Below are 18747 nucleotides of genomic sequence, written 5' to 3' on the forward strand. Positions count from 1 at the left end.
GCAACCCTGCTCAGTGGTTTATATATTATATATATATATATATATATATATATATATATATATATATATATATATATATATATATATATATATATATATATATATATATATATATAAATATATTTATATATATATATATATATATATATATATATATATATATATATATATATAATATATATATATATATATATAATATATATATATATATATATATATATATATATATATATATATATATATATATATATATATATATATATATATATATATATATATATATATATATATATATATATATATAATATATATATATATATATATATATATATATATATATATATATATATATATATATATATATATATATATATATATATATATATATATATATATAAATATATTTATATATATATATACTATATATATATATATATATATATATATATATATATATATATATATATATATATATATATATTTATATATATATATATATATATATATATATATATATATATATATATATATATATATATATATATATATATATATATATATATATATATATATATATATATATATATATATATATATATATATAATATGGGAAACATTTAAATCTGAAGCAATTTTAAGGAAACTTCGCAAAAGTTTATTTATGATTTACCGCTCGATATATATGTATTTGAAGTTTAGGAAAATTAAAGTCATACTTATAATTTTTCGACTAAGCAGTGGCGATTTTACAAGAAAAATGTTGGTATTTTGACCAATTTTGGCGAAATCAGAAAAGCATATATATGGGAGCTATATCTAAATCAGAATATATAGAATAAAATTTTGAATAAAATTTTTATAGAAATAAAATTTGGCAAAATTTTTTATAGAAATAAAAGTTTGAAAAAAAATATCAATAGAAATACAATTAAAAAAAAAATTGTGTTGCAAATAAAATTTTGCAAAATTTTCTTTGAAATAAAATTTTGCAAAATATTCTATAGAAACCAAAATTTTGACTAAATTTTCTATAGAAATAAAATTTTGACTAAATTTTATAAAGAAAAAAAATATTTCTATAGTAATAAAATTTTGAATACATTTTTTATAGCAGTGAGTATCAGTGAGCATCAGTAAGAAAAAAATTTTGAGAAAATTTGCTATAGAAATAAAATTTGACAATTTGTTCTTTTAGAAATAAAATTTTGAAAAAATTATCAATAAAAATACAATTTTAGAAAAACTTTTGTGTAGTAAATAAAATTCTGCAAAAATATTCTACAGAAACAAAATTTTGACGAAATTTTCTATAGAAATAAAATTTTGACAAAATGTTCTATAGAAATAAAATTTTGACCAAATTTTCTAATAAAAAAAATCTACTACTATAAAATTTTGGCAAAATTTTCTATAGAAATAAAATTTTGACTTAAATTTTTATAGAAATAAAATTATCAATAGAAATAAAATTGTGAAAAAATTTTTGTGTAACAAACAAAATTTTGCAAAATTTTCTATAGAAATAAAATTTTGCAAAATATTCTATAGAAATAAAATTTTGACTAAATTTTCTATAGAAAAAAATATTTCTAGTAATAAAATTTTGAATAAATTTTCTATAGAAATAAAATTTTGACAAAACTTTTTATACAAATAACATTTTGACAAAATTTTCTATAAAAAACAACTTTGAAAAAATTTTCTGTCAATATTCCACATATGTTTATGGCCTTAAAATAAAATTAAAAAAAAATAATTTCGATTGTTTGAAATATTTCAAATAAATTGATATGGGCATTAAAATGGATCGATCCAGCCCATCTGCTAGTCTAATATTCTAGGAAACATAAAAAGATAGACGTAATTGGAAGTTGATTTTCATTTACAATCATGCTGCACATTGATCGAATGAATAACGCAATGGAAACTAATTTGCGTAAAAACTTGCTTAGTTACAAAAATAAGAAGTGTTTTAAAAAATTTGGTTTAGCCGGAGTCGGAGTCGAGCAAAATTTTTACGACTCCGACTCCAGCAAAATCTTCAGACTCCGACTCCAAGACTCCGACTCCGACTCCGGCTCCACAGCCCTGGTTGCTAGAGACCATATATCAACACCATGTACCAAATTTCAGCAGGATCGGATGAAAGTTGCTTCTCTTAGAGGATCGGCAAGCCAAATTTGGGGGGTCCGTTTATATATGGGGCTATACGTAAAAGTGGACCGATATGGCCCATTTGCAATACCGTCCGACTTACATCAATTACAACTACTTGTGCCAAGTTTCAAGTCGATAGCTTGTTTCGTTCGAAAGTTAGCGTGATTTCAACAGACGGAAGGACATGCTCAGATCGACTCAGAATTTCACCACGACCCAGAATATATATACTTTATGGGGTCTTAGAGCAATATTTCGATGTGTTACAAACGGAATTACAAAGTTAATATACCCCCATCCTATGGTGGAGGGTATAAAAATACTTGATTAAAAATTTAATTGATTTCTTTCCATTTTCAATGAATTTTTGTATTTGTTCAATTAAAAATTGAATTGAAAATTTAATCGCAACGAACCCGAGACTATTGCTACTCTACTACCGGGTGCAATAGTTAGTATGTCCTCCTTGAAAATTTAATTGCAAACCTCAAATATTGTACCCTTCACCATAGGATGGGGGGTATATTAACTTTGTCAGTCCGTTTGTAACATATTGAAATATTGGTCTCAGATAAACTATATATATTCTGGGTCGAGATGAAATTCTGAGTCGATCTGATCATGTCCGTCTGTCTGTTGAAATCACGCTAACATCCGAACGAAACAATCTATCGACTTGAAACTTGACACAAGTAGTTGTTATCGATGTAGGTCAGATGGTATTGCAAATGGGTCATATCGGAACACTTCTACGTAATATCGGTCCATAATTATAAAAATTTTTTCATATCGGATCGTAATTATTTATAGACTCCCCTATATATACTGGTCGAGAACTTAATTATATACGTATGTAATCTGCCTTGTTTGTCTAATGTTAAGAATCTTAAAGATATCTTGCCATCGGCAAGTTTTTCCACATCACAAGTAATTCTATTGTGGATTATAGCCTTCAGTAGAAGTTTCTACGCAATCCATGGTGGATGGTACATAAGATTCGGCCCGGTCGAACTTACGGCCGTATATACTTGTTTAGATTTAAATTCAAGTGTTGCCAGTGTGACAGATCCTTCGGAGATGGATATAAGAAGGATGTCCCTTGTGCAAATAGGAATGCCTATTTTCGCTAGGAATGCCTATGTCAATTTTCAGTGCCTTTTCATACACTTTTCAATAACCCAGGAAAAAAAGCGTCGCCAAAAAAGTAATGAAAATGTTCTTTTTGGATCCGGAAGTAGTGCAAAATTGACGCAGAAGCGATGAATTTAACATGGGCTTGTCATATGACGGAAGTCCTCCATTTCAACAGCCGGTGCACTGAATTTGCATCACTTCTTTAGGTGTGATCCGAATTCAATGTTTTGGATGTAAATTAAAAAATTCTGTGATATTTTGTCAAATAAATAATTTTTATACTTTTTTTATAATTTTTAGTGGATTCTAACGCTTGACTGAAACGTTTGACCTCAAATATTTTCAAAGATTCACAATTTTTTTAGAATGCATATAGCATTTGTTTCGACAAAATTTAAATAATTTGTACCGCTTTATGAATTCTTAAACTGTTTTTAACCGATTTGAAACAAAACAAGTGAGAAAAGTCAAAAGTCGGGCTAGTCGGCCCCGCCCTGCACCATTTCCGATACCATATCACATCCGTCAAATGTGTTGGGGGCTATATATAAAGGTTTGTCCCAAATACATACATTTAAATATATATATATATATATATATATATATATATATATATATATATATATATATATATATATATATATATATATATATATATATATATATATATATATATATATATATATATATATATATATATATATATATATATATATATAAATATATTTATATATATATATATATATATATATATATATATATATATATATATATATATATATATATATATATATATATATATATATATATATATATATATATATATATATATATATATATATATATATATATATATATTTAAATGTATGTATTTGGGACAAACCTTTATATATAGCCCCCAACACATTTGACGGATGTGATATGGTATCGGAAATGGTGCAGGGCGGGGCCGACTAGCCCGACTTTTGACTTTTCTCACTTGTTTTGTTTCAAATCGGTTAAAAACAGTTTAAGAATTCATAAAGCGGTACAAATTATTTAAATTTTGTCGAAACAAATGCTATATGCATTCTAAAAAAATTGTGAATCTTTGAAAATATTTGAGGTCAAACGTTTCAGTCAAGCGTTAGAATCCACTAAAAATTATAAAAAAAGTATAAAAATTATTTATTTGACAAAATATCACAGAATTTTTTAATTTACATCCAAAACATTGAATTCGGAGCACACCTAAAGAAGTGATGCAAATTCAGTGCACCGGCTGTTGAAATGGAGGACTTCCGTCATATGACAAGCCCATGTTAAATTCATCGCTTCTGCGTCAATTTTGCACTACTTCCGGATCCAAAAAGAACATTTTCATTACTTTTTTGGCGACGCTTTTTTTCCTGGGTTATTGAAAAGTGTATGAAAAGGCACTGAAAATTGACATAGGCATTCCTAGCGAAAATAGGCATTCCTATTTGCACAAGGGACATCCTTCTTATATCCATCTCCGAAGGATCTGTCACACTGGCAACACTTGAATTTAAATCTAAACAAGTATATACGGCCGTAAGTTCGACCGGGCCGAATCTTATGTACCATCCACCATGGATTGCGTAGAAACTTCTACTGAAGGCTATAATCCACAATAGAATTACTTGTGATGTGGAAAAACTTGCCGATGGCAAGATATCTTTAAGATTCTTAACATTAGACAAACAAGGCAGATTACATACGTATATAATTAAGTTCTCGACCAGTATATATAGGGGAGTCTATAAATAATTACGATCCGATATGAAAAAATTTTTATAATTATGGACCGATATTACGTAGAAGTGTTCCGATATGACCCATTTGCAATACCATCTGACCTACATCGATAACAACTACTTGTGTCAAGTTTCAAGTCGATAGATTGTTTCGTTCGGATGTTAGCGTGATTTCAACAGACAGACGGACATGATCAGATCGACTCAGAATTTCATCTCGACCCAGAATATATATAGTTTATCTGAGACCAATATTTCAATATGTTACAAACGGACTGACAAAGTTAATATACCCCCCATCCTATGGTGAAGGGTACAATATTTGAGGTTTGCAATTAAATTTTCAAGGAGGACATACTAACTATTGCACCCGGTAGTAGAGTAGCAATAGTCTCGGGTTCGTTGCGATTAAATTTTCAATTCAATTTTTAATTGAACAAATACAAAAATTCATTGAAAATGGAAAGAAATCAATTAAATTTTTAATCAAGTATTTTTATACCCTCCACCATAGGATGGGGGTATATTAACTTTGTAATTCCGTTTGTAACACATCGAAATATTGCTCTAAGACCCCATAAAGTATATATATTCTGGGTCGTGGTGAAATTCTGAGTCGATCTGAGCATGTCCTTCCGTCTGTTGAAATCACGCTAACTTTCGAACGAAACAAGCTATCGACTTGAAACTTGGCACAAGTAGTTGTAATTGATGTAAGTCGGACGGTATTGCAAATGGGCCATATCGGTCCACTTTTACGTATAGCCCCATATATAAACGGACCCCCCAAATTTGGCTTGCCGATCCTCTAAGAGAAGCAACTTTCATCCGATCCTGCTGAAATTTGGTACATGGTGTTGGTATATGGTCTCTAGCAACCAGGGCTGTGGAGCCGGAGTCGGAGTCGGAGTCTTGGAGTCGGAGTCTGAAGATTTTGCTGGAGTCGGAGTCGTAAAAATTTTGCTCGACTCCGACTCCGGCTAAACCAAATTTTTTAAAACACTTCTTATTTTTGTAACTAAGCAAGTTTTTACGCAAATTAGTTTCCATTGCGTTATTCATTCGATCAATGTGCAGCATGATTGTAAATGAAAATCAACTTCCAATTACGTCTATCTTTTTATGTTTCCTAGAATATTAGACTAGCAGATGGGCTGGATCGATCCATTTTAATGCCCATATCAATTTATTTGAAATATTTCAAACAATCGAAATTATTTTTTTTTAATTTTATTTTAAGGCCATAAACATATGTGGAATATTGACAGAAAATTTTTTCAAAGTTGTTTTTTATAGAAAATTTTGTCAAAATGTTATTTGTATAAAAAGTTTTGTCAAAATTTTATTTCTATAGAAAATTTATTCAAAATTTTATTACTAGAAATATTTTTTTCTATAGAAAATTTAGTCAAAATTTTATTTCTATAGAATATTTTGCAAAATTTTATTTCTATAGAAAATTTTGCAAAATTTTGTTTGTTACACAAAAATTTTTTCACAATTTTATTTCTATTGATAATTTTATTTCTATAAAAATTTAAGTCAAAATTTTATTTCTATAGAAAATTTTGCCAAAATTTTATAGTAGTAGATTTTTTTTATTAGAAAATTTGGTCAAAATTTTATTTCTATAGAACATTTTGTCAAAATTTTATTTCTATAGAAAATTTCGTCAAAATTTTGTTTCTGTAGAATATTTTGCAGAATTTTATTTACTACACAAAAGTTTTTCTAAAATTGTATTTTTATTGATAATTTTTTCAAAATTTTATTTCTAAAAGAACAAATTGTCAAATTTTATTTCTATAGCAAATTTTCTCAAAATTTTTTTCTTACTGATGCTCACTGATACTCACTGCTATAAAAAATGTATTCAAAATTTTATTACTATAGAAATATTTTTTTTTTCTTTATAAAATTTAGTCAAAATTTTATTTCTATAGAAAATTTAGTCAAAATTTTGGTTTCTATAGAATATTTTGCAAAATTTTATTTCAAAGAAAATTTTGCTAAATTTTATTTGCAACACAATTTTTTTTTTAATTGTATTTCTATTGATATTTTTTTTCAAACTTTTATTTCTATAAAAAATTTTGCCAAATTTTATTTCTATAAAAATTTTATTCAAAATTTTATTCTATATATTTGGACAAAATTTGATGTCCATAGAAAATTTTGCCAAAATTTTGTTTCTATAGAAAATTTAGTCAAAATTTTGTTTCTGTAGAAAATTTTGCAAAATTTTATTTCTATATAAAATTTTGCAAAATATTTTAGTTACTAAACAAAATTTTTTCCAAAATTGTATGCTCACTGATACTCACTACTAAGTCGAAAACTTGTAGAAATGCCTCAAATTTTTCAATGAATGAATCATAAATGCATTTTTTGCGAAATTGTCTAAACAATTATAAATATTTCCCAAATATTGCCCGAGATTTTATAGAAGTCTGATGTGATATTTTATCAAAATGTAGATCTAAATACAAAGTTGTGCAGAGTATATTATAATCGGCCCGCCCGACTTTAGACTTTCCTTGCATTTTTATTTTTCGTTAAAATTGTGTTACGTCCCATAACGTTAGATTTAAATTTTAAGTACATAGATTTTGTAGAAGTATATACAATTTTGTCTAAATCGATTCAGATTCAAATTCAGGCATATGGGAATATAAACCTTTATAAAGCTCGCAACAAATTTAAAGGATTTGAGATAGTATCAATAATTTTGGTCCACAAATACATATACTGTTGGTATCTTCGCATCTGTTATATAATTATTTTATTTATTAAACATTGCCCTAAATTTGAAATATAGAGTTCAATTGGCATCTAGTATGAAATTAAGACCCTTTTTTTGCACACATAAATAAATACGTATCGTAAATACGTACCGTATCGATCCACTTACGGTACCCCCACAATAGAACTACAAATTAGTGGTATTAAAATGAGATTTAGTTATATTACCCGGAGTCGACTCCGGAGTCGGAGCCGGAGTCGAGCTGATGAAAAATGCTGGAGTCGGAGTCGAGCAAAATTGACTCGACTCCACAGCCCTGCTAGCAACTATACAAAAATTGGTCCACATCGGTCAATAATTATATATAGCCCCCATATAGACCGATCCCCCGATTTGGCTTGCAGAGCCTCTAAGAGAAGCAAACTTCATCGGATCCGGCTGAAATTTGATAGATGGTGTTGGTATATGGTCTCTAACAACTATGCAAAAATTGGTCCATATCGGTCAATAGTTATATATAGCCCCCACATAGACCGATCCCTAGATTTGGCTTGCGGAGCGTCTAAGAGAAGCAACTTTCATCCGATCCTGCTGAAATTTGGTACATGGTGTTGGTATATGGTCTCTAGCAACTATACAAAAATTGGTCCACATCGGTCAATAATTATATATAGCCCCCATATAGACCGATCCCCCGATTTGGCTTGCAGAGCCTCTAAGAGAAGCAAATTTCATCGGATCCGGCTGAAATTTGATACATGGTGTCAGGATATGATCTCTAACAACCACGCAAAAAGTGGTCCACATCGGTCAATAATTATATATAGCCCCCATATAAACCGATCCCCCGATTTGGCTTGCGGAGCTTCTAAGAGAAGCAAATTTCATCCGATCCAGCTGAAATTTGGTACATGGTGTTGGTATATGGTCTCTAATAACTAAGCAAAAATTGGTCCACATCGGTCAATAATTATATATAGCCCCCATATAGACCGATCCCCCGATTTGGCTTGCGGAGCCTCTAAGAGAAGCAAATTTCATCCGATCCGGCTGAAATTTGGTACATGGTGTCAGGATATGATCTCTAACAACCATGCAAAAAGTGGTCCACGTCGGTCAATAATTATACATAGCCCCCATATAAACCGATCCCCCGATTTGGCTTGCGGAGCTTCTAAGAGAAGCAAATTTCATCCGATCCTGCTGAAATTTGGTACATGGTGTTGGTATATGGTCTCTAATAACTAAGCAAAAATTGGTCCACATCGGTCAATAATTATATATAGCCCCCATATAGACCGATCCCCCGATTTGGCTTGCGGAGCCTCTAAGAGAAGCAAATTTCATCCGATCCGGCTGAAATTTGGTACATGGTGTTGGTATAGGGTCTCTAATAACTATGCAAAAATTGGTCCACATCGGTCAATAATTATATATAGCCCCCATATAGACCGATCCCCCGATTTGGCTTGCTGAGCCTCTAAGAGAAGCAATTTTCATCCGATCCGGCTGAAATTTGGTACATGGTGTTCATATATGGCCTCAAACTCCCATGCAAAAATTGGTCGAAATCGGTCCATAATTATATATAGCCCCCATATAAACCGATCACCAGATTTGACCTCCGGTGACTTTTGGAGAAGCAAAATTCATCCGATCTGGGTGAAATTTGGTACGTGGTGGTAGTTTATGATATCTAACAACCATGCCAAAAGTGGTCCATATATAGCCCACATATAAACCGATCCCGAGATTTGGTTTTGGAGCCTCTTGAAGGAGCAAATTTCATCCGAGTCAGTTGAAATTTGGTACATTGTGCTAGTATATGACCGTTAATAACCATGCCTAACTAGGTCCATATCGGTGCATAGTTATATATAGCCCTCAGATAAATCGATCCCCAATCACACAAAAATTGGTCCATATCAAGCACATATAAGCGACCCCATGTTTCAATTCTGGCTCTCTACGTACCGTGCAAAAGTCCATATCGATTCGTAATTATTTGTAGACTTACCTATACATACCCTTTTTGTCTAATGTATACCACGTATTGTAACGATCCACCGCATAGGGCTCCACTTTCGAAGAGGACGGCTACCTTCTTTTTGCCGACGATGCTCAGTCCTGGGGGGGTCGTTACATAAATTAAATGGCGCCCAACGTGGGGCCAGCAGTTAATGTTTATAAAGAATTATCAGTAAAATAACACCTCAATGCTGGCTTCATAAAGATTTCAGGTTTCAGTATCTTTGTGAGATATTCGTTTATTGCTCGTGCTATCAACTTACCTTTGAAATATGTGAAACCTTATATCAGTGTGATATAGGATTGTTCGAATTCTCGACTGGCAGTCCTACACAAGATATGATCTCAATCTTTTATATCACTCTTTAGTACCACTCCTTTTAACCTATTTATATTCTAAATTTTTATCCTTGAAAACTACCGGTGTGGTCTTTAAAACTTGGTTTAAGCCGATTATTTACTCCCGTTAGTGTAAAGGATTCGGTTTACAAAATTGAAATTTTGGCGGAGTTCGTACTTTTTGTATATTATTGCGGAAAGTGACCGCTAAATTTGAATGAACGGTTTATATACAGATTTTTTTATGATGGTTGATGAGTACATTCATATTAATCCTCTACTGATACATACCTGAGGCTGAGTAGTGACGACAATTGTAACTGATCGAATTTTTGATGGGGCTCTTCTACTAATATTGTTTATTTGCATATACTATTCTTTAGGATGTTGCCCAGTCATCAAGCTGGATTAATTTAAGTTTTAGTTAAAATGGCCCATTTAACTCTTCTCAATTATTCTATTATCCTACGTAATCGAACTATGCAAAATTGAGGTACAGACTATAAAATAGATTATTAAACTTTCATATATGAAATTATCATCATCGTTCTAAATTTGATGTGCATTCGGTTATTTCGGTTCTCCATTCCCTATATTTCCAAGAGCTACCTTTCTTATTTACTTTTATGGCAGCGTATCCAAATCCCCTTTCGTTAGGAAGAACCCCCCCAGGACTGAGCATCGTCGGCAAAAAGAAGGTAGCCGTCCTCTTCGAAAGTGGAGCCCTATGCGGTGGATCGTTACAGTATGGACTAACTCACAATTTAGAAAACGATGTTAAGAAGTTTTAAGATGCCACAATCCAATTAATTCGATTGTGGATGACAGTCTTTCGTAGATGTTTCTACGCAATCCATGGTGGAGGGTACATAAGATTCGGCCTGGCCGATCTTATGGCCGTATATACATGTTTGTATTTCCAATTAAGTCTGTAATTCATTTTGTGATTGAAGATATTTCAATTAAAAAAATAATTGGATCAATTAATTTGGTGATTGAATAAGAAAACCATTTTTTCTGTATACTCTCGAATTCAAAGTCAATAATAAACTTTTAAACTTTTTGGTTCTTTTGGTTCGCTATAAGCCTCATTCCACTATTTTCCATATTTCAGGGGACTTATGAACATTTAATGTATGATCTCGTTTTTCAGGTTCATAGTTTGCTATGGCGAACCATTAGTGGGTATTGAAAAAGAATGCTCCTCTGGACAATTCTTTGATTCGGTGGCAAAACTTTGTGTGATCGAGTGGCCAGAAAGCTGTGGCAACCAGGTTAACGTTACATCGACGACAACGCTTGCAACCACGACAACAACAGCAACTACTACTACTACTAGCCAGACCCCTATGACAACAACAACAACTACTACTACTACAACCACTCAGTCCCCTTTGACAACAACACCAAGACTTCCTCGTGATCCCAATCAATTATGTCAAGATGCTGGATCGACAGGTTCTTTTGTACCTGATGATGATCCCACATGCAAACAGTAAGTGAATACACCTCTTATTCAATCGAAAGTTTTCATAAAATTTACAATTTTCTCTGAATATTTCTTTTTCAGCTTTATTGTGTGTTATTACTTGGGTGGTGTTATTCAAGGTCTACCTGAAAAAACATGTCCCGATGGTCAATATTTCAGTCCTGAAAAAAGAATTTGTTCAACCGATAAACCTGAAGGTTGTCCCTAACTCTTGATTTTAAACCAAACGCATATTAAACGGATTGTAAATCAGTTCTCATATATACACATGACATGAATAAATTCTATGGATTCCAAAACAATTTTCTTTTGTCTAGCTTTCCAGCAAAAAATACTTCAGCAGTAAGAGTTTTGTTGCGTTTTTTGGTATACAATAAAGTAGGCAGTGAATCCACACTGCATGAATCGGTGGCAATAACGTAAACGAGTAATCAAACTAGTTTATGATCATTCGTTTACGTTATTGCAAACAATTCATGTAGAATAGATGCATGAAAGGTAGTGCTGTTTTCCATCACGCCAACAATGCTATACTCAAGATTATATATCACTTCTGAACAATATTTCTATTAAAGTGAGCAATTATATCAGCGGTATGTAGAAGCTGATCTAAATCGGGACATTGCCCATAAAAATCAGCGCTGATTCGGTTGTTTTGTAAGCAGTTGTTACTGCTTCTCTCCCTTAGGTTAGGTTAGGTTATGTGGCAGCCCGATGTATCAGGCTCACTTAGACTATTCAGTCCATTGTGATACCACAGTGGTGAACTTCTCTCTTATCACTGAGTGCTGCCCGATTCCATGTTAAGCTCAATGACAAGGGACCTCCTTTTTATAGCCGAGTCCGAACGGCGTTCCACATTCCAGTGAAACCACTTAGAGAAGCTTTGAACCCTCAGAAATGTCACCAGCATTACTGAGGTGGGATAATCCACCGCTGAAAAACTTTTTGGTGTTCGGTCGTAGCAGGAATCGAACCCACGACCTTGTGTATGCAAGGCGGGCATGCTAACCATTGCACCACGGTGGCTCTCTCCCTTACAATCCTGCTGAAATAGTGCTCCATTTTTTGCTGGGTTCATTTATAGTTCTGCTAGATATGGTTAAAGTCAATATGAAGTGTTGGCTATTGGTACACTTCAATGATTTTTTTTTCCCGCTAAAGACTTCCAACCTAGCATTCCTATATATAGACGGTACGCATAAGCGCATTTAAGGAAGGTTCGTTTAATGAAAACAAACTATTTACTTTAGTGGCAAACGTCTGATGCTTGTAACGAAATTTTCTCCTTGGGTGAGGTAAGCTCAGCCGGCTTAAGAGTCTCCCTTTGGATTAGTGGGTTCTTACGGAGATCCTGAAGGGTCTCCTTTCGAAATAATAACACACATGTTTTATCTCTCTCATGCGAAATATTAATTAATTTGGTTTATTGATTGCAACAATTTTTATACCCTCCACCATAGGATGGGGGTATATTAACTTTGTCATTCCGTTTGTAACACATCGAAATATTGCTCTAAGACCCCATAAAGTATATATATTCTGGGTCGTGGTGAAATTCTGAGACGATCTGAGCATGTCCGTCCGTCTGTTGAAATCACGCTAACTTCCGAACGAAACAAGCTATCGACTTGAAACTTGGCACAAGTAGTTGTTATTGATGTAGGTCGGATGGTATTGCAAATGGGCCATATCGGTCCACTTTTACGTATAGCCCCCTCTCAGAGAAGCAAATTTCATCCGATCCGGCTGAAATTTGGTACATGGTGTTAGTATATGGTATCTAACAACCATGCAAAAATTGGTCCACATCGGTCCATAATTATATATAGCCCCCATATAAACCGATCACCAGATTTGACCTCCGGAGCCTCTTGGAAGACCAAAATTCATCTGATTCAGTTTAAATTTGGTACGTGGTGTTAATATATGGCCTCAAACGCCCGTGCAAAAATTGGTCTTAATCGGTATAATCGGTCCATAATTATATATAGGCCCCATATAAACCGATCCCCAGATTTGACCTCCGGAGCAAAATTCATCCGATTCGGTTGAAATTTGGCACGTGATGTTAGTATATGGTATCCAACAACCATGCAGGAATTGGTTCATATCAGTACATAATTAGTTATATATAGCTCCCATATAAACCGATCCCCAGATTTGACTTCCGGTGCCTTTTGGAGAAGCAAAATTCATCCAATCTTGGTACGTGGTGGTAGTATATGATATTTAACAACCATGCCAAAAGTGGTCAATATCAGTCCATAAATATAGCCCCCATATAAACCGATCCCGAGATTTGGTTTTGGAGCCTCTTGGAGGAGCAAATTTCATCCGAGTCAGTTGAAATTTGGTACATTGTGCTAGTATATGGCCGTTAATAACCATGCCTAACTAGGTCCATATCGGTCTATAGTTATATATAACCCTCAGATAAATCGATCCCCAATCACACAAAAATTGGTTCATATCAAGTTCATAATTGTATATAGCCCCCATATAAGCGACCATATTTTAATGCTGGCTCTCTACGTACCGTGCAAAAGTTACCTATACATTCCTGTTTTGTCAAATATATACCACGTATGGACTAACTCACAATTTAGAAAACGATGTTAAGAAGTTTTAAGATTCCGCAACCCAAGTAATTCGATTGTGTATGACAGTATTTCGTAGAAGTTTCTACGTAATCCATGATGGAGGGTACATAAGATTCGGCCTGGCCGAACTTAAAGCCGTATATAAAGGGTGATTTGTTAAGAGCTTGATAACTTTTTTTTTTTTTTAAAAACGCATAAAATTTGCAAAATCTCATCGGTTCTTTATTTGAAACGTTAGATTGGTCCATGACATTTACTTTTTGAAGATAATTTCATTTAAATGTTGACCGCGGCTGCGTCTTAGGTGGTCCATTCGGAAAGTCCAATTTTGGGCAACTTTTTCGAGCATTTCGGCCGGAATAGCCCGAATTTCTTCGGAAATGTTGTCTTCCAAAGCTGGAATAGTTGCTGGCTTATTTCTGTAGACTTTAGACTTGACGTAGCCCCACAAAAAATAGTCTAAAGGCGTCAAATCGCATGATCTTGGTGGCCAACTTACCGGTCCATTTCTTGAGATGAATTGTTCTCCGAAGTTTTCCCTCAAAATGGCCATAGAATCGCGAGCTGTGTGGCATGTAGCGCCATCTTGTTGAAACCACATGTCAACCAAGTTCAGTTCTTCCATTTTTGGCAACAAAAAGTTTGTTAGCATCGAACGATAGCGATCGCCATTCACCGTAACGTTGCGTCCAACAGCATCTTTGAAAAAATACGGTCCAATGATTCCACCAGCGTACAAACCACACCAAACAGTGCATTTTTCGGGATGCATGGGCAGTTCTTGAACGGCTTCTGGTTGCTCTTCACTCCAAATGCGGCAATTTTGCTTATTTACGTAGCTTATTTATGTAGACCATAAATCGGACGTAAAGCGCGAAACATATTTCGAACCGAACACTGATTTTGGTAATAAAATTCAATGATTTGCAAGCGTTGCTCGTTAGTAAGTCTATTCATGATGAAATGTCAAAGCATACTGAGCATCTTTCTCTTTGACACCATGTCTGAAATCCCACGTGATCTGTCAAATACTAATGCATGAAAATCCTAACCTCAAAAGAATCACCCTTTACTTGTTTTAATATATTTGTGGCATATATGACAGTCTATCGAATACGATCAAGATCTGATGATTGGGATCTGTTATCTTCGCTGAGAAGAAGGTGATCAGATGTTAGTTTGAGATGTTTGGATGAAGCTGATTCGTAGATGAAGAATTTGGTTTGCAGGTATTCTGTAGGTTATAAGATCTTCAGTCCGTCGGTTCATAGTTGTTGTCTACGATCCGGCAGCAGCTTCAGGACGTTAGTCTGTCTTGATCGGGTTTTAGTATTACTATCATGGAGTCTACTTTACTAGCTAATCTACGCGGGAACTGTGGATCCGAAGATCCCAGGAGTGGATCCGAAAGTCCCAGTCGTTGAATGGTAGTTCCGAAGGATTCAGTCTCAAAACTGTATAACAGTAACTGGAGGCCCAAAGGACTCAGTGCTTCAACTATAGGACCGAAGGTCTCAGTGGTGCAGATTCGAAGATCTTAGTGGTTGAACTGAAGGCCCGAAGCCCTCCGTGTGACTATTTATTACGTACCCAGGAATAAATTCCTTAGTACGTTTAATATATGATGGGAGCAGGCATTCAGGCTATCATTTGTAGATGATCGGGAACTGGAAACTTCGCAGATAAGTAGGTGGCCGGATATTGAATGGATGGATGAGATAATTGGAGGTTGTTGGAAATGATTCGTCGAAGAGGAATTCTGTAGATCATAAGAACTTCGGTTCGTTGACGATCGGTAGTTGATAAGAATTTCAGTTGGATAATGAGAACATTGTCGTTCGTCGATGAGGATTTCTGTTCGTAAATGATCAGTAATTTATAAGAACTTGGATTCATTGGTAATCAGAGATTCCTGCATTCATGGATAGATAGATGACTGGTCGTTGCTGAGTAGTTCGCTTCGTTGATTATTGGGAACTTGTGCAATCGCTGATTTTAGGTAATCGGGAACTGCCGATAAGATCTTCGACTTTTAGACGGTTGCTACAATTGATACAATAACAAGAATTAGGGGATAATTTATATACGTGGTCTGGCCTTAGGTTAGGTTAGGTGGCAGCCCGATGTATCAGGCTCACATAGACTATTCAGTCCATTGTGATACCACATTGGTGAACTTCTCTCTTATCACTGAGTGCTACCTGATTCCATGTTAAGCTCAATGACAAGGGACCTCCTTTTTATAGCCGAGTCCGAACGGCTTTCCACATTGCAGTGAAACCACTTAGAGAAGCTTTGAAACCCTCAGAAATGTCACCAGCATTACTGAGGTGGGATAATCCACAGCTGAAAAACTTTTTGGTGTTCGGTCGAAGTAGGAATCGAACCCACGACCTTCTGTATGCATGGCGGACATACTAACCATTGCACCACGGTGGCTGGTCTGGTCTTAGCTTCGGTATCGGTAGTATGTTAGGTTAGGTTATGTTAGGTATAGTGGCAGCCCGATATGTTTAGGCTCACTCCATTGTGGTGAACTTCTCTCTTATCAATGAGTGCTGCCCGTTTCTATTGGCCAGCCTTATGGATAAGGGACCTCCTTTTTATGGCTGGGTCCGAACGGCGTTTTACATTACAGTGAAACCACTTTGAGAAGCATTGATACACTCAGAAACGACACCAGCATTATTGAGAGGGGGTAATCAACCGCTGAAAAGCTTGTTAGTGTTCAGTCGAAGCAGGAATCGAACCCACGACCCTATGTATACAAGGTGAACATTGCACTCGGTATTAGTGTACCTTTGTAGTTGATAGTTGATCATGGTCGGTTTCAGCATTGCGAACAACTATCATGGAATCTACTTTACTAGCTAACGTCCGAAGTGGTGGAATTTTAGATTCGAAGGTCTCACTGATGGAACTGTAGGAGCGAAAGTCTCAGTGGTGAAACTGTAGACCCGAAGTACTCACTGGTGGAATTGTAGATCCAAAGATCTTAGAGATGAAACTGTAGGCCTAAAGGACTCAGTGGTTGAACTGAGGATGGGACAATTACGCACCCAGAAGTAAAATCTCCAGCACGCAAAAACTATAACCGAATTATGAGCAAATGTGCGCTGATTATACGGCTGATTCTCTAAATATATTTTGTCACGTTATATGTTATATTAACATAATATAAATATTTAAAATAAATGCATAGGACTCTCATGGAGGAGCGCAAATTGTAAAGAAGATTATCCTAAAATAAAACAGGAAATTAATGAACTTTCCGTTAATAAAAAATTCCACACTGAAAAAAAGCATACTCGGTTCCAAAGATTTTGTCTTTACTTTAAAAAATTTGGCATTGATTCCATGCCAAAGAAGCGGAGAATACAAGTAAGGATACTTTTAAGACACAATTCTCGTTTAAATTTAGGTTTTGTGTACTTGCTTCTAGGAAGCAAATTTTAATTTTTCGCTTTCTCAGCTTTTTTTCTTCATATGCTATCAAAGTCCTTTAAAACGAGTTAACGGCAACTTTGTTTTCCAAATTAGGACTCGACTTCCAGTAGAAATTATGCTATGTTTGAAGTAAAAAACTTCTTTAAAATAAAGTTTTGAAAAACGTGTCCTATATTTGAACGATTTTTTGCTTTGTAGTCAAGATGCAAAAAGACAACAAATTTAAAGACAATTTCATTAAATTTAAAGAATTTTTCTGAATTATTAATGTCAAGTTGACCTTAGCCTATACATTTTTTCTTTCATGTTAAGATACCCATTTTTAAGTCAAATCACTTAATTATAAGGACAATATGACTTCATTGAAAAGTTTATCGACTTTTGGACAAGGAAAATAACTTTATTTTAGAGAAATGCGTCTTCTATGCTAAGCAAAATTTGTAATCGTATTTTAAAGACATGAAATCTTTGACCTCACGACAATATTTTTTTTCAGTGCAAAGAAGAGCCATCTCCTCCCTCCACGTCTATACTAATTGCTTTGGAAATTCCTTCTAGCTGGTATTGTCTAAATTTGTATCTGGCACTTTCTCTTGAATTATTTAATAGAACGCATTATTTCATCTTCCTTGTCCAGGAAAGGTATATTTGTAATAACATTTACTTCATTTAAAGAAATTTATCCTTAATATTGTGCAAATTTAGTACTCGAAAATCCAGGATTATGTAGGTCATTATTTTTTCAGTGTATTCTCATTAACAATTCCCTGGCCTTTCAGCTAAGCAAAATCCTTTGGCTGCATGGAAGTATAGATTATTGGAACAAGTCTTTTCCAAACCATGCAGAGAACCATTCATATAGAAACAAATGACATATCTGAAATCATAGTTGTAATTAAAATTTCAATAAATCTAAATGCAAAAGCAAAATGTCTACTAACCTGGTGCAATTGTGATCATCATCCAGTTTAAATGATCCCGTAGTATTCATATCTTTGCATACTTGAAGAGGTTCCCTATGCAAAGTAACTTCCGTTGTTGGTACTGGCT

At 33.8% G+C, this 18747-nt stretch overlaps 1 protein-coding gene across 1 annotated transcript in view; it reads left to right on the forward strand.

Annotated features, from left to right (window-relative positions):
• The window catches only part of LOC142235847 (uncharacterized), a 22886-nt gene extending 10992 nt beyond the window's left edge, over window positions 1–11894 (forward strand). Inside the window, exons 5-6 of the mRNA XM_075307101.1 lie at window positions 11312–11653; window positions 11729–11894. Coding sequence (XP_075163216.1) covers window positions 11312–11653; window positions 11729–11855 — 469 coding nt within the window. The 3' untranslated portion in view covers window positions 11856–11894. The remainder of the gene's footprint in view (window positions 1–11311; window positions 11654–11728) is intronic.
• Window positions 11895–18747: the final 6853 nt, after the last annotated feature.

This window comes from Haematobia irritans, chromosome 4 (assembly GCF_050003625.1).
Source record: "Haematobia irritans isolate KBUSLIRL chromosome 4, ASM5000362v1, whole genome shotgun sequence".
NCBI lineage: Eukaryota > Metazoa > Arthropoda > Insecta > Diptera > Muscidae > Haematobia > Haematobia irritans.